At 39.4% G+C, this 15,126-nt stretch overlaps 2 protein-coding genes across 3 annotated transcripts; one reads left to right on the top strand and one right to left on the bottom strand.

Annotated features, from left to right (window-relative positions):
* Positions 1-1,426: 1,426 nt before the first annotated feature.
* On the top strand, positions 1,427-5,100 carry zte38 (zebrafish testis-expressed 38). The gene is made up of 12 exons (XM_020651195.3): positions 1,427-2,647; positions 2,854-2,998; positions 3,275-3,338; positions 3,512-3,548; positions 3,663-3,683; positions 3,785-3,811; positions 3,948-4,015; positions 4,126-4,274; positions 4,363-4,595; positions 4,692-4,740; positions 4,817-4,857; positions 4,962-5,100. The coding sequence occupies exons 1-12, from the start codon at positions 2,597-2,599 to the stop codon at positions 5,007-5,009; spliced, it is 933 nt and encodes a 310-aa protein (XP_020506851.2). The 5' UTR covers positions 1,427-2,596; the 3' UTR covers positions 5,010-5,100.
* Positions 5,101-5,213: 113 nt separating this feature from the next.
* Positions 5,214-14,872, bottom strand: aldh9a1b (aldehyde dehydrogenase 9 family, member A1b). Of its 2 annotated transcripts, none has more exons than XM_065953855.1 (12): positions 14,630-14,872; positions 14,208-14,420; positions 13,354-13,499; positions 12,858-12,987; positions 11,464-11,598; positions 8,273-8,469; positions 7,713-7,853; positions 7,417-7,605; positions 7,232-7,319; positions 6,933-7,074; positions 6,051-6,163; positions 5,214-5,854 (listed from the first exon to the last, which is right to left on the bottom strand). In XM_065953855.1, the coding sequence occupies exons 2-12, from the start codon at positions 14,383-14,385 to the stop codon at positions 5,760-5,762; spliced, it is 1,554 nt and encodes a 517-aa protein (XP_065809927.1). In that variant the 5' UTR covers positions 14,386-14,420; positions 14,630-14,872; the 3' UTR covers positions 5,214-5,759. The 2 variants fall into 2 exon arrangements, with proteins under 2 accessions (XP_065809927.1, XP_065809926.1); XM_065953854.1 differs by having other exon boundaries at positions 14,648-14,870.
* Between the last annotated feature and the right edge of the window lie 254 nt (positions 14,873-15,126).

Raw genomic sequence — 15,126 nt, forward strand, 5'->3', positions numbered from 1 at the left:
ATATGTGATCATTTTCTTTTCAATGGAAGCCCATTGTTATGATTATTTATGACATCTGTAACATCTGTTAATCACTACCTTAAAGAAATATAATTAACAGTATGAGATTGACTAAAAAAAACAATCTACATTAAGAGGAGGATAAAGCTGAATTATGTTACACAAATCCTGTCTGGAGTTGAAGTTTAAATTATGTATGCTTTACCAGATATGATTCTCAGGCTGCCAGACAGGTATTTAGGCTGTTTGGATACTCTTAGTTATTACAGATTTTAACTGAACACATTTGACTGACATCTCCCTGACCCAACTTTATTAAAGCAGCCTACCTTAAGAAAAAAACAACCTCTGAATATATGCAGGTAAGTGACTTAAGCACAACTTTGTCCATCCTTCAACCTTAAAGTAGTCTTATTGTTAGGGCCTACAGAAATATCAGTGTGTTGTCATGGCCTTTGGATTTTCTATCAAAAGACCTTAAACTTAGCAGAGAATTTTGATTTGTTATTGCATGGTGAAGTTATTTATTATACAATAAGACATCCTGTCTGTTGGGTTTTGTTGGGCGGAGTTAAAAGTCTTACATGGTCAGAAATAGGCTAACACAAAGGGTTAATGATATCTGTTTAGGCATACCAGTCAGTCAAAACCACCTTACTGTTATAGATCAAATGTGAAAATAATACAACAAATAACCAACTAAAAAAAAAGAAAGCCATGCAGGCAATTCTGTGAATTAGTGTAGTGGTTCTTAAACTTTAAGACCTTATGGCCTCCATGTTTAAATACAAATAAGACCACTAACAGTGTTGATATTTTTCCCATTGTTCCCAATCTAATGAATTAATCTAATGAATTTTTCTTGAAGATGTAGGCTATCAGTCGGCTACAGAAAATGTATGAAACCTACCACCAATTGTGATAGGCCTACATTACATTCTGCCACTTTATTACTTATGGATTGAATGATTGTGAAAAAAATAAAATAAAAAGGTCAGGGGACAACACTAATTTCACTGACCCCACTTTGTTAAAGTTATCAAGTTATACCGGATTCACTTTGAAAGTATTTCAAAGTCTTTCAATGAAAGAGTAATACTAATAGCCTATTCCGACAATACTACAACAAAGTTGTTATTATGTACGAGTGCTTATTGTCTCAAAGAAACAGTCATTCATGTACACAGCCTTTGACTATGTGTAGCCTCATATTTACAGTCTGTGTGTGTCGCTTACAACAAACACACTGAGGGACATTACAGTACAATCATCTGTGTGTGTGTAGTTTACAACAAACACACTGAGGGACATTACAGTACAATCATCTGTGTGTGTGTAGTTTACAACAAACACTGAGAGACATTACAGTACAATCATCTGTGTGTGTAGTTTACAACAAACACACTGAGAGACATTACAGTACAATCATCTGTGTGTGTGTAGTTTACAACAAACACACTGAGAGACATTACAGTACAATCATCTGTGTGTGTGTAGTTTACAACAAACACACTGAGAGACATTACTGTACAATCATCTGTGTGTGTGTAGTTTACAACAAACACACTGGGAGACATTACAGTACAATCATCTGTGTGTGTGTAGTTTACAACAAACACACTGAGAGACATTACAGTACAATCATCTGTGTGTGTAGTTTACAACAAACACACTGAGAGACATTACAGTACAATCATCTGTGTGTGTGTAGTTTACAACAAACACACTGAGAGACATTACAGTACAATCATCTGTGTGTGTAACTTACAACAAACACACTGAGAGACATTACTGTACAATCATCTGTGTGTGTAGTTTACAACAAACACACTGAGAGACATTACAGTACAATCATCTGTGTGTGTGTAGTTTACAACAAACACACTGAGAGACATTACTGTACAATCATCTGTGTGTGTGTAGTTTACAACAAACACACTGGGAGACATTACAGTACAATCATCTGTGTGTGTGTAGTTTACAACAAACACACTGAGAGACATTACAGTACAATCATCTGTGTGTGTAGTTTACAACAAACACACTGAGAGACATTACAGTACAATCATCTGTGTGTGTGTAGTTTACAACAAACACACTGAGAGACATTACAGTACAATCATCTGTGTGTGTAACTTACAACAAACACACTGAGAGACATTACTGTACAATCATCTGTGTGTGTAGTTTACAACAAACACACTGAGAGACATTACTGTACAATCATCTGTGTGTGTAGTTTACAACAAACACACTGAGAGACATTACTGTACAATCATCTGTGTGTGTAGTTTACAACAAACACACTGAGAGACATTACTGTACAATCATCTGTGTGCGCAAACCTTTGGCGGGAAAAACAGAAGAAGAAATCTGAGTTTCTGTAACTTTAAAACCACTAAGAAATCACTTTACAATATAAATAGACTTAAAACTTCTCAGAGCAAAATAATAATTCAGATCGAAATAAACCTTTATTTTTCTTTTAATGCTCTGGTTCTGAATATTTTAATGTATGTATTAATATAAATAGCCTCGATTAATTAGTCGTTAGCATTTGAATGCTAAGTGCTATCCATCAACAACAGAGGAGAAAATGGCTTCTCGGAAGATGCGCATGAAGAAGAGCAAGGAGGAAACTGCTGAGGTTTGACCACTCTTACATACTAATAACGATGTTACATTTAGAGTTTGACTTGTTCCGTGTATATATTCATTTGATAATTATTAAAACAATGTTTCTGTCTGCTCTAATTAACACTTAATGGCGACAACGGCGCCATCATGTGGCCCTCAAGTCAAATTAAACTGAGCTGTATTATAACGTAGGTGTTATATATCTGTTTTAATAAGTGGACAGGGTTGTTTCTGAATGACTTGAAAACCGAAAACGAGTCCCTTGTGTTCGTGAAGAGGATGATGGCTGTGGCCGTGTCCTCCATCACCTACCTCAGGGGGATTTTCCCTGAAGATGCCTACAGATCCAGATACCTGGAAGGTGAATACAGACTAGTTAGGAGCCAAGAAAAAAAACAGAGATCATCACTAACTTGTTTGATACAATCCTTACAACTGTCAGTGTTTTCTACACTTTGATTCTGGCTGTATAATACAGGAAAATAAAACATTTTAGATTCTTCAAACACGTGGAGTAGCTCCAGAAACCTTTTTGAAAATAGACTGAATTTCTAAAGAGAAATAGTGGTTATCATTACTCTTTATAAAAGAGTAATAGATGGTGTTTTATTGTGTGTGTTGTTTGCCTTGTCAACAGATTTGTGCATCAAAGTTCTGCGTGAAGACCGAAACACTCCTGGTGCCAGCAAAGTTGTGAAATGGTAGTGAATATCTTCCTTTATTAATGATTTTAGACACTCTACTGAAGAACTTCATGAGACATCATCTTAATCTTCAGGACCCACTGTTACCCATATTGATAATCATTGTTTTGTAGATGAAGACAATTTGATCTTTCCACCTGGTTAGTCTTGTTTTTTTTTTGTCTCATCAGGATCATGGGATCCTTTGATGCATTGGAGAAGCAGTATGTGAGTAAAGGCATCCACGAATACTTTGAATTTGTAATGTTTCACCTCATCTGCCATCTTTGGGGGGAAAAATGCCAGTCTTTGATTCATTTTCCATGCTTTTCCCATTCATAGCTTCAGATTGTATTCATCGGGGTAAGTTAATTAAGTCAGTGAAGCGACATTTATAATTATACATATTGAATAGAGAAAAAAAAAGTTAAAAACAATAATTCTGTACATGTGTTGTAATGCAGGTGTACACCAATCCAGATGAACCAAATGTGAGTATCCTCTTAATAAACTACAAAATGAGTTGTTAAGATTATAAACACTAAAAATCTGTAAGTAAATCATAATTCCAGCATGCAGTCTGATCCACTGATTGAAATATTTAGATGTATTCTCTCTTTATTTCAGTGCATTGTTGAGTCATACCAGTTCAAATTCAAATACACCAAAAAGGGGCCAGAGATGGACATACTCAGGTTAGAATGGATGTTTGTTTTAATATTGTAAACTGGGCGTCAGCGTGAGGTCCGTTTTATTTAAATCACGTAACATAAACGATGGGTAAATTACTTCCACGAAATTGCAGGAACAACGATGTGGAGGTGCAGGTGACTCTGGAGGACACCAAGAGAGCCTCAGTGCTGCTCATCAGGAAGCTCTTCCTGCTCATGCAGAACCTCGAGGCTCTCCCCAACAACGTCTACCTCACCATGAAGCTCTACTACTATGACGACAGTAAGGCAAAGTCAATGTGCAATAAATCCTCGCCTAGTTGTTTTCTCATTGCATTGGTCAAGTTTTTTTTTCTCCTCTCCTTTCAAAGTCACCCCAGCAGATTACCAGCCGCCGGGCTTCAAAGAGGGTGAATGCGACAGCCTGTGGTTTGAAGGCATGGCCATGCACTTCAAGGTGGGTGAGGTGCAAACGGCCTTCCACACCTTGAGAGTCCGAGTGTCAGCGGAAAAAGGCCGACTGGAGAAGCTGCAAGAGGGGAACCACCTGAGGGAGATCAAGCGGACTCCTCTGACAAATCCTCCAGAGAGGGAAACCATCAAGGTTGGTTCAGAGAAAAGAATATTTAATCGCAAATTTTGAGGTTTTTTTTTTTTTTTTGCCAAGTTTATTATAATTGTCTGTCTATGCCTGTTACAGGATCCTCGTCAGAAAAAGTATGAGGAAAAGGACCCGCCTTCTGAAGACGGTGAGTTTATGAGCTGCTACTGTTGGAAAACTTAAACGTGTTAAAAGATTTACACTGTTGACTTTCTTTTAAACAGAGTCTGCACAGTTCAAGAAACCTAAAAGACCTCTGGCAAAGGTACAATAGATTGATGATTATACAAAAGTATGCAGGACACATATAAATAATGAATTGTAATGCATTATGGTAAACTGAATAAGTGATTTTCTCTTTTCATCTAGGGAAAAAAAGCATCAAAGAATCTGTCGAGGAAGAAGAGGAGGAATTAGCTACGCGGCGAAAAACAAATGTAACACAATGTAAAGACAAACATTTGATTGCATTGTTAAACACTGTTTAGGGTTATGTTCAAACCATCTTCATATGAAAATATGTTTCTTATATAATTTCTTCTATTGTTAAGACAAGCTGGTACTTTCACAGTTCTTACGGAAACAACACTGTATAGAAATGTGCATATTGTAAACAATGTGTAAGAATTAAAATATATTTAATGTTCAAAGTGCTTCATTGTTTTAGTATTTTGTGAATACATTTATTTGTTTTGTTAAGGATGTAAAGCTTGATTTGTAAACATTTGTTTGTAGTACAACTCAACAAAAAATATGACTCTGTAAATGTATGACATGTCAAGCAATAAACATAAATGAAAAGTAGAAATTATAATATGTGACTGGTCTCTATGCTTAAGTAGATGAAACTGATCGAGGGTTCAGTAAATACTAAGAACAATCTTTGATTTAATCTATTTGCCATGATGACAGTAAAATGTCCACTACCCCATGTTTCAGTGGGAACCTCCCTCTGATCATCGGGTTAAATTTACTGCCATTTTCAAAAAATACTGAAAAACAATCATCACATCAGCTCCTCAGATCAAGGCTCGTTTCTCATCACTGTGAAGCCCTTAAGTTTTTTCCCTGAGTGACGTAAGTGTAGTTCAGATCGTTTCTCCAGACCAGCTTCTTTCAGTCTCTGGGTCCGTGATAAAGCTCCTTTTTCCTTTTCCCGTGTGTGTATTAAAATAAGCTGTCCACATCACCCATCTCCACAAACACAGTCTTCAACTGGGAGTAGTGCTCAATTGTCACCTGGCCGTTCTCCCGTCCTACACCTGTTGAAAGTAAAGATTATACGTTTAATTATTGTAACAGTTCTTTTAGATGAAGGACATCCTGTTATGGGGCTGTATTAGACTGCAGAGCAGACATAATGTCATAATGTTTATTTTTCTCTCAGCCTCTGCTGATTTAAATGACATGGTCAGGGACGTCTGAGTGTTGGTCTTCGAAACAAGCAACAGGCTGTACCTGACATTTTGAAGCCTCCAAAGGGCACCTCCACAGGAGTGATGTTGTAGTTGTTAATGAAACAGGAACCAGCCTGGAGATGTTCCACAACACGATGGGCTCGCTTCACATCCCTATAAAAAAAACATTAAAAAACTGTTAAATAGATATAACACCTTAAGGTTTAATGCCTCCACCAACTTATAAAAATGTATGTACTCACGTGTTGATACGACTGAATATATTTGGATTTGAACTTGAAAGAATATACAAACCTAAAAAATACAACCAGAGAGCAGCTCTAACACTGTCAGTCTGCAGAGCATGAGATTGTCAAAAGATCCTTTTTGTGACAGTAGAACAAACAGAAAGGCTAAGAAATGGGAGATTGTCCACTGAGAAATATCGATGATAAAACTCTCATGTATTAAAAAAAACTCCCTTCACTTTGACTTCCAAATTGTAGTCAGTTTATCTTTGAGTCAAAGTAAACGTTGGTGCCAAATGTGCAGATATTCCCTCATAGTATTGAGAGTTATCACAATCACAAGAATGGGACACCTACACATTATAATTCCTTGACCAGTTGACCCGCATTTTATTTCCCCTTTTTAAAACTTATTGAAGCAGTTCATCATTTATCCTGTGAGACATTTCTTTGATATTGGGTTGTAATTAGTATTTGAAGAGTTATGGACAAAATAATATGTGGAAAACTAATGTTATAGTCTTCTACAAAGTCCACATGCCTTAATTATTCATGTGTGTTCTTCAATCCAACCATCAGTCATTTTCCTTTTTCAGTGTTAATCTAGACTCTTCAGAAAGCTAGAGAGGCACATGATTGAGAAGTCAGATCAATTACCCCGTGAAGGTGCACTGGATGTGTCACCACCAACTCACCTGGTGAAAACTCCTGCAGCCAGACCCAAGGTGGTGTCATTGGCTCTCCGCAGCACCTCCTGTTCTGTCTCAAAGGACAACACGGACATGACAGGGCCAAAGATCTCCTCCTTCACACAGGTCATGTCATCTGTACAGTAACCTGGAAGTAGAGGAAAAAAAGGCAACATTTTCAGATGTTAATGAATGAACAATGTGTTCATGTTGTTCAGTAATATACCAAAAGTAAGTAAACACTAAACAGTCTTGTTCATCTTTTGAACACACTGTATTAAAGAATGACATTTTGGAAGTCCTACCCAGCACACAGGGAGTCATGTAGTATCCATCTTTGAGTTTGGGATCTGATGGGACGAAAGGTTCACCCCCACACAACACTGAAGCCCCCTGGGAAAGCAGGTCTAAATTTTAAACAGCTGCTCAAAAACCTAAAAGACATACAATTAGATTGAGATAAAGCAAAACTAATCTGAAGTGATCTTACCTCTTTCTTTGCCTGATCAACAAAGGACAGGACGTTTTCCAGGTGAGGCCGACTGACCAGCGCTCCCATTCGGGTGCTCTCCAGCAGGGGGTCACCTATCTCGATGGCACGGGTCCTCTTCACCACATCCTCCACAAATTGAGGCAGAATATCCTTGTGAACAAAGACTCTTGTGCCGTTGCTGCATACCTGTGATATCAAATCACACAAAAAGAACAAGCTCGCATTTTGTAAGCACACAAAAGCAGCTGGAATAGAACTCAAACATGATATCCTAAACTGAACCGACTATGTACCTGGCCTTGTGACAGAAAGTTGGCCATGAGAGCTCCGCTCACAGCGTTTTCCAGGTCACTGTCCTCAAAGATGAGCAGAGGAGATTTCCCCCCGAGCTCCAGCGTCACAGGTTTCACCCCTTTTGATGCCATCTCCATAATCTGTGGGTCAAAGTCTTGTGAACAAATATCTTTAGATTGTTCTGGTTACATCAATGGTTAGGACACAAAGACAGAAATATTTTACAATTCCCACTCATGAGCGGTATGAACCTAGACATTTTAATGTTCTAGGTTTTATCTTTATTTAGACGGCAGAGATCATGAGGGCAACTCTTATGTAAAATGAAATGGAGCCAATTATGAAATCAAATAAAAGACAATAACATCAAGACAAAAACAGAGAATAGAAACACCACAGCTGGCTGAGTTAAACTCGATTGAAATTTTCCAACATGGGCGATAACTCCATTTTAAAATTAAGATGACTTAAAGTCAAATAAAACAGAACAATGTGAGACTTTTTAACAGATTTAATATAGTAATTTGATAATAAACAACGTAAATAGCGTAGGGCTGACCTTTTTGCCGGTGGGCACACTTCCAGTGAATGACACCTTAGCGACGTCGGGGTGGTAGCAGAGTAAGCTGCCTGTCTCCTGGCCGCCCTGCACCACATTGAACAGACCCTCAGGAGCTCCAGCAGCAGCGTACACTTCTGCCAACAAGACGGCTGTCACAGGAGTCACAGGTGACGGCTTGAATACCATGGAGTTACCTGTTTTAGATGATAGAGTCAAGACAGTTTACATTGTTTGAGGTTATACATTTGGCAAGCCTGAACAATAGATACAGTTACCTATTACAAATACATCATTGTAGTAAAAAAAACAAAACAGATATGGAACAGATAATGTAGCTGTAGTTCCACCTGTTGGAGAAGTGCCATCATTTTTGTTCAGGATTACTCATGACTAATCTCAGATTACAGACTCATCTGATAAGTCTTTGTCTCTCAACCAGAAGGTTGAGGGTTCCATCCCCAGCTCCTGAAGCCACATGCCCGATGTGTCCTTAAGCAACACACTCGACCCCCAATTGCTCCTGCTGCTCCGTCGGGGCGTATGAATGCGTATGAATGGATTAGTTACTTCTGATGGTCTCACTACATAGCAGTCTCTGCCATCAGTATGTGAATGTGTAGGTGTGATCTGCAGTGTAAAAGTGCTTTGAGTAGTCAGAAGATTAGAAAAAGTCCATTTACCATTTACTCTACAGAAATAATGTAGCATCTGTAAAGGCAGGACTTTTCTAAATATCTGTAGTATGGTTGTAGCCTGAATAGTATTAACCAATCATTTGTCAGCAGGTTTAGGCGTATGCAGGAAAAACAGTTTGCGTGGAAAGCAAAAGCAGAATTAACACATCCGCTGTAATGACCTCCCAGCTATCATCAAATTGACAACAATTTATTGATCTCTACGGACAGATATCTACCTGCAAGAGCAGCCAGCAATCCATTCCAGATCACACATTTTAACTTGAGCGAACAATCTTCTTGATGCTGTGTCGCAAAAGCCAATCAGTGTTTAGATTTCCCAACTTCCTGAATGCATCAGAAATAATTGAGCCTACCTCCATTAAACAAACGAGCTTTCTAAAAGTTGTTTTATTTTCCTCGTGAGGACAGACCTGACCTGATAAAATTTTACTTATTTCAAATCTGCAACACTATGCTGATATTTCTGCAAACTTGCGACCAAGTTAGCCAGATTGAAATCTCTGTGTGACTTCTGCTACCATTTGCAGTTTAACTGTACAGTTATGTGTGTAGGTAAAAAAAGAAGGGCTTGAGACTCTGATTGTGGGTGACTTTGCTGTTAAAGATGTACAAAGGATGTGCGGTAAAAACACAGAAGTACTGTGTTTTCCCAGGGATATGGTCTCTGATTTAGCAGAAAGGATCCTGCATATTGTGGCTCAACATCCGACTGTGAAGAATGTCATACTACACATTGGGTCAAATGATGTCACAAAACAACAATCAGAAGTCTTGAAGCAGGACTTCACTGTTCTGCTGAGGATGGTCAGCCCCTTGGATGTGGATGTGTTTATCAGCGGCCCCATACCACCGGTCAGAAGAGCAGAGGAGAGATTCAGCAGGTTGTTAAATAACTGGCTTACAACTGCATGTAACGCCCATTTCAGTGAATTTTATTGACAATTTTAACCTTTTCTGGGAACGCAGACATCTTTTTAAGGCAGATGGATTTTGCCTGAACATGTCAGGGGTGAAACTGTTCACCTCTAACCTATTTTACTCCCTGCCTCAACCATCAGTTCTCTCTGCCAAGGACATGAGACGAAAGAAAACAGCTTTCAAGAAAGACAAAACACAGCGGGATGAAAACCTTCATCAAGAATCACGTCTGCCAGTATCTGAGGAGAGATATCGGAACCAAGAGGAGGGGTCTCCACCCACCTTCGACCCCCTCGCCAACACCAACACCTGTGAAGTCTCACCGCCCTTGCCCCCTCGAAACCCCCGATCAGATCATCATCTCCCTCCTCCTCCTCCTCCCACCTGGAGTTCACTGACCAGATGAAGGAGCTGGTCAATGCTGGATTAAAAAGTACCTCCCGCCCTTCTCCCTTTTTCACTCCCATAAACACCCGACGGCGCCCCCCCCCCCCCCCCCGTCCCTCCGCGGGTGCGTCATGTTTTGTCTCCTCAGCTTGATAAGGATGAAATGCAGAACATTCAGAGGTCAAACTGATCTGTGTTTTGGGTCCAGGCTGCAAGGACATCAGCAGTCATGACTCTCTCCAGGATAAGCCGGGGCCCTGCACGTCAGTAGGTTCCAAAATCTCTGTGATGATAGGTAATAGAAGAATAAAAGGGACTCTGCCAAGAAACAAAAGGCAGCTATGTGATTTTGCAAACTTGTCAAACTTAGCATCCATTCCTTTTGAGCCACAACCTGTCCCAAAAACATTAGCAGATGAAGCTTCTAGGACCCTAAAGCTGGCTCTACTAAACATTAGATGACAGGCAGGGAAATAATTTTTAATCAATGATTTTATTATTGAGCACAAGCTTGATTTTATGTTTTTAACTGAAACTTGGTTAGATCAAAATAACAGTGCAGCTGTTCTTATCGAGTCAACCCCTCCCAACTTCAGTTTAGGGAGGATGAGGAGTTGCAGTTTTGTTTAATGACTCCTTCCAGTGTAAGCAATTATCTTCAGTCCACACCCAGAGCCATGTTCCTAAATATTTACAGGCCACCTAAATACTGTGCAAACTTTTTCGATGATTTCACTGAACTGCTGTCTGTGATCTGTATTGACTTTGACTGTGTTATTATTGTTGGTGATTTTAACATCCATGTTGATAACCCCCAGGACAGAGGGACTAAAGAACTATTCCGCACTCTTGATAGCTTTGGGCTGACTCAGCACGTGACAGAGCCCACACAGAACAGAGGGCACACTCTGGACTTAATCATCTCAAAGGGCTTGAACATCTCCAAGGTTGTTGTTTCAGATGTCGCCCTCTCTGATCACTCCTGTGTTTAATTTGAGAGTACTATGTCAGTGTACAAAAGTATTCAAACAAAAGTGATCACAAAACGGTGTATCACTGAAAACACCAGTGAAATAAACTTGCCTTGCCTTGCCCTTCCCTAGGTTTTGTTCTACCAGTTTACCAAATTTGACAAAAAAAAAACAGAAAAATGGTAAAACAAAAAAAACTGTAAGTGTCCCATACCACAGGCCAGTGCTGGAGCTGATTTCCAGGCTGCTATTTGAAAAGGATAATTCCAGGCACCAATGCCGACGCAGACTCCCAGAGGCTCCCTGCGGGTGTATGCGAAGGATCCACCAGGCAGCTGGACATGCTGGCCTTGAGAAAAGAAAGACACATACATGTTAACAGAAAGATGACATTTAAACCTCCAGACACCTGGAGCTGTATTGATAAAGCTTCCCCATACAAAAAGTTGCTCCCAGTGATGAAATTCAAAGACAATTCTTGTAAGCATGACATTTTCTAAAATAATTTCCCCTTACAGTTAAGAGTAGATCCTGGTAAAAAGAGATGTTATTCAGAAAGCATGTTAAGCCTGAAGAGATTGCCTAAGGTGAAAAACTGTTAAGAATCGTGAGGAAGACTTTTAAAAAGCTTCAGAGTTTCTCAAGCAGAGGAGAAAATGGCACATAGACTGCGAGATTATGTAAATACTGAATGAAAGTGAGTTAATTATAACCTACGGACTGGATTTGGATCATGTTTATGATAGATCTCATTAGAGATGCACTCACATTCCCGACCCAATGGAACACAGAATAACACTTAAAATAAAAATGATCACAACATTAAGATATTTGTCATCTGGGAAAAATGCAACCATTTCCCCTTCCCATTAAGAACAAAAATAAACAGCATGGTAAATAAAAGTGAGCATATAAATATAACTATCAGCATGTGAAGAGGCTACTCTACAAGTAGGTGTTTGTTTTTACAACCATGTGTAGGCCTATACTTTTTTTAAATGGCTTGCAGTGTATTCAACAGTGACGTTCATTGACACGATGTCTTACTAGATTTCATGATTTGGTTGATCTGTCCTTTTACGCCCATTATCACCAAGAGAGCATTTATTCATTCTCTTTTTTGTTTTGTATCAGCCAATCAAAGCTTATTGAAGGATGTATTCTACCAAGCAACGGGGTCAAACACACCTCCTCACTTGGATAAAAGTTTCAGTCACATCTTTGCTCAGAGTCGCTCCGAGATGATCCTCAATCACTCCTAAGTTTGGAGTTGTTATAGTTTCCCTTTAAGATAAGTCAGGAGCCCTCAGAGCTTCTCAGAGTGTTTGTACTCACATAACATACTAAGATACTCAATGGCAATGCATTGGTTAGTGTTTAAGATTAATGATTTGATATCGCCTTGAACGATAGAATCCATCACACGCCTTTTAAAATCAAGCCATCATGTGTTGCTTTCCCACAAAAACTAAATTAAAAAGTAAATTTGATTTTTTAGATTTTTTTTTTTTTGAATATGCTGTCTGTCATGCTAGTATCCATTCTTTTAATTTGCCAACTTCCTGCAGAAATCCCATAACTATGGAGTGTGAGTTGTACTGAACCAACCTGCCAGAGTGGTGGCCAGCCCTGCATAGTACTCTATACACAGTCTGGCAGAGTCCACATCCAAACGAGCCTCTGTGATGGACTTTCCATTGTTGACCACCTCCATTTCAGCTATCTCTTCTCTCCTGGCCTGGGCATGATAGAAAGGGTACGGTAATTTGGTCAGTGTGATTGTTACACAACAACGAAGAAATCACTAGATTCACAAAACAGGACACTGGTTTTAACTGGTTGAAAAGTAGATCATTATATGAGACACAGAAATCAGAGGTGTTCAAAATTAAACTGAGTTCTTCTTTTAGGCTTCTGGTGTTACAGTTGATTTGACCTCCTCAAACACACAAAGTAGTGATGACCTCCTCAAACACACAAAGTAGTGATGACTTCCTCAAACACACAGGCTACTCAATTAGAAAATCACTCTTTGCAAAGATTCTTCTTCTTATTTTCTAGATGTTCCCATAAGATCGGGAAAAATAAGCAAAAAACAAATCACCTCAATGATATGTGCAGCTTCTATCATAATCCTTGCCCTCTCCATCCCAGACAGCTTGCTCCAGAGGCCAAAAGCCGACTTGGCAGCCTTCACAGCCTGATCAACCTCCACAGCACCACACGGCTCCAAATGGCACAAGACTCGCCCTGCAGAAGGAAACACATGACTAAGGATTACCCTTCAGTACACACACTATACATTACAACCAGAGGTTAAACAACTTCTGTTCGGTTCAGCTGTCTCACTTTGCTTGTTTTATTCCCTTTTTACTGGTGCGATGTTGGTCATCCAACACTGACGGACGTCAAGTCTAGGACTCTTTGCATATTGAATGACACTGCAGTGTGGAATATTTCTTTTTCAATGATGGAATAAGAAAGTGGGCTGCAGACGGGCTGTGTGCAAGCTAAGCTCAAATAGAGTTATGACATCTGAATTTAAACTAGGAACCAAGTCACCCTGAAAGCCAATAAAATCATCTACCAACCCGAGCCAAGAAAGATATACCAGCTAGGATGTGATCACATGATTCTGTTCTACTGAAGCTCCTTCTTAAGCTGGTTGTTCAGGGAAGAAGCCAAGTGGGACTACACGGATATGACAAGCAAACAGCATGTGTGCAGAGTTTAAATTCCAATGTCAAAAATGTATAATGTGCTATGGCACGTAGTTTTAAAACTACGAAGTAATATGTACTTTAAGATAACCTTTAAATACCTAAAATGTGTTGTACTGTTGTCCCTTGCACACAGACACAGCCTGTGACCAAAGTCCATTTCGAAAAAATGTCAATGAAGTCAAAAGGCTACATAACATTGCAGCTGCTTATATATGTAGAAAATGTTGTGGCTCACCTGTAGCAGGCTCGTAAACATGTTCTGTGTTGCATTTCTCTCGGCTCGTCCTCCTCTCCCCAGCCCAGAAGTTCAGCGGGGCTGTGATGTCCACGGAGCCGGAGGACACGCATCGTACCGCCGCAGCGAAGGTAGCAGCAGGCCGTCGTAGAGACGCAGCTGCGAGCCTCTGGAGCATGGTAACAGTGACTCCTTCCCTATAAATGTGGCTTACTGCAAAACATATATTCAGCAGGTTATTCCTGCACCGCTGTCACTCGGTTTAAGTTAAATTAGATAAAAAAAAGTATTGAAAGTACGACACTTTACTACAAGTTATATTAGCGTTAGTTAGCAACAGCAAGTGTACACAACTGGTACAACGTCGCCTTGTCATACATGTTGTTTAACCTTCATGTTTAGACCTCTTTAAACGTACTTACATACTAATTAAAACTTACTCTTGTTTCAATTTCTGCAACGTACTTTACAGTATTCACTTATTTGTTCACAGCGGTCCCTACACCGTTAAGAGTGGATTCACGTGTTGTTGGAAGAATCGGAAAGTAGCGTGACGGCGACGAGGATGAAAGTCAGAAGAAAAGTTGGAACCCTAGTTGGCAGATTTTGTCGTCATATTACGCAGGAACATTGCGTAAAAAAAAAAGAAGAATATAAACTGAATGGTCAAATACATTGTATTCTTCATGTTTTGCACAACAAACTTTGACGAATTTGTGATATGTACAAATGTATTGGCCTTTTACCGTTTTGTTTCACTTAGAGTGACTTAGATCACATTTGAGCAACACATTACAGCATCTTTTATCGATTGTGTTCTGTGACATTTTCGTATAACGACTGACAGCTGGAGAACACACCGAGGTCGGAAAATTACTTTTTCTTTTTTTTTTTTTTTTTTAACTCTGGAAACTGGACC

The sequence above is a fragment of the Labrus bergylta genome, chromosome 4, assembly GCF_963930695.1.
Source record: "Labrus bergylta chromosome 4, fLabBer1.1, whole genome shotgun sequence".
Classification (NCBI taxonomy): Eukaryota; Metazoa; Chordata; class Actinopteri; order Labriformes; family Labridae; genus Labrus; species Labrus bergylta.

What these genes read in the sequence shown, in the direction of transcription:
- zte38 (XM_020651195.3), top strand. Translation starts at nt 2,597, where the DNA reads ATGGCTTCTCGGAAGATGCGCATGAAGAAGAGCAAGGAGGAAACTGCT. An exon ending in ATGCATTGGAGAAGCAGTAT is followed by an intron (nt 3,549 to 3,662) that starts GTGAGTAAAGGC and finishes TCCCATTCATAG; the next exon opens with CTTCAGATTGTATTCATCGG. An exon ending in GCTCTACTACTATGACGACA is followed by an intron (nt 4,275 to 4,362) that starts GTAAGGCAAAGT and finishes CTCCTTTCAAAG; the next exon opens with TCACCCCAGCAGATTACCAG.
- aldh9a1b (XM_065953855.1), bottom strand. Translation starts at nt 14,385, where the DNA reads ATGCTCCAGAGGCTCGCAGCTGCGTCTCTACGACGGCCTGCTGCTACC. An exon ending in TGTTTACGAGCCTGCTACAG is followed by an intron (nt 13,500 to 14,207) that starts GTGAGCCACAAC and finishes TTCCTTCTGCAG; the next exon opens with GGCGAGTCTTGTGCCATTTG. An exon ending in CATGACTCCCTGTGTGCTGG is followed by an intron (nt 7,075 to 7,231) that starts GTAGGACTTCCA and finishes CTCTACTTCCAG; the next exon opens with GTTACTGTACAGATGACATG.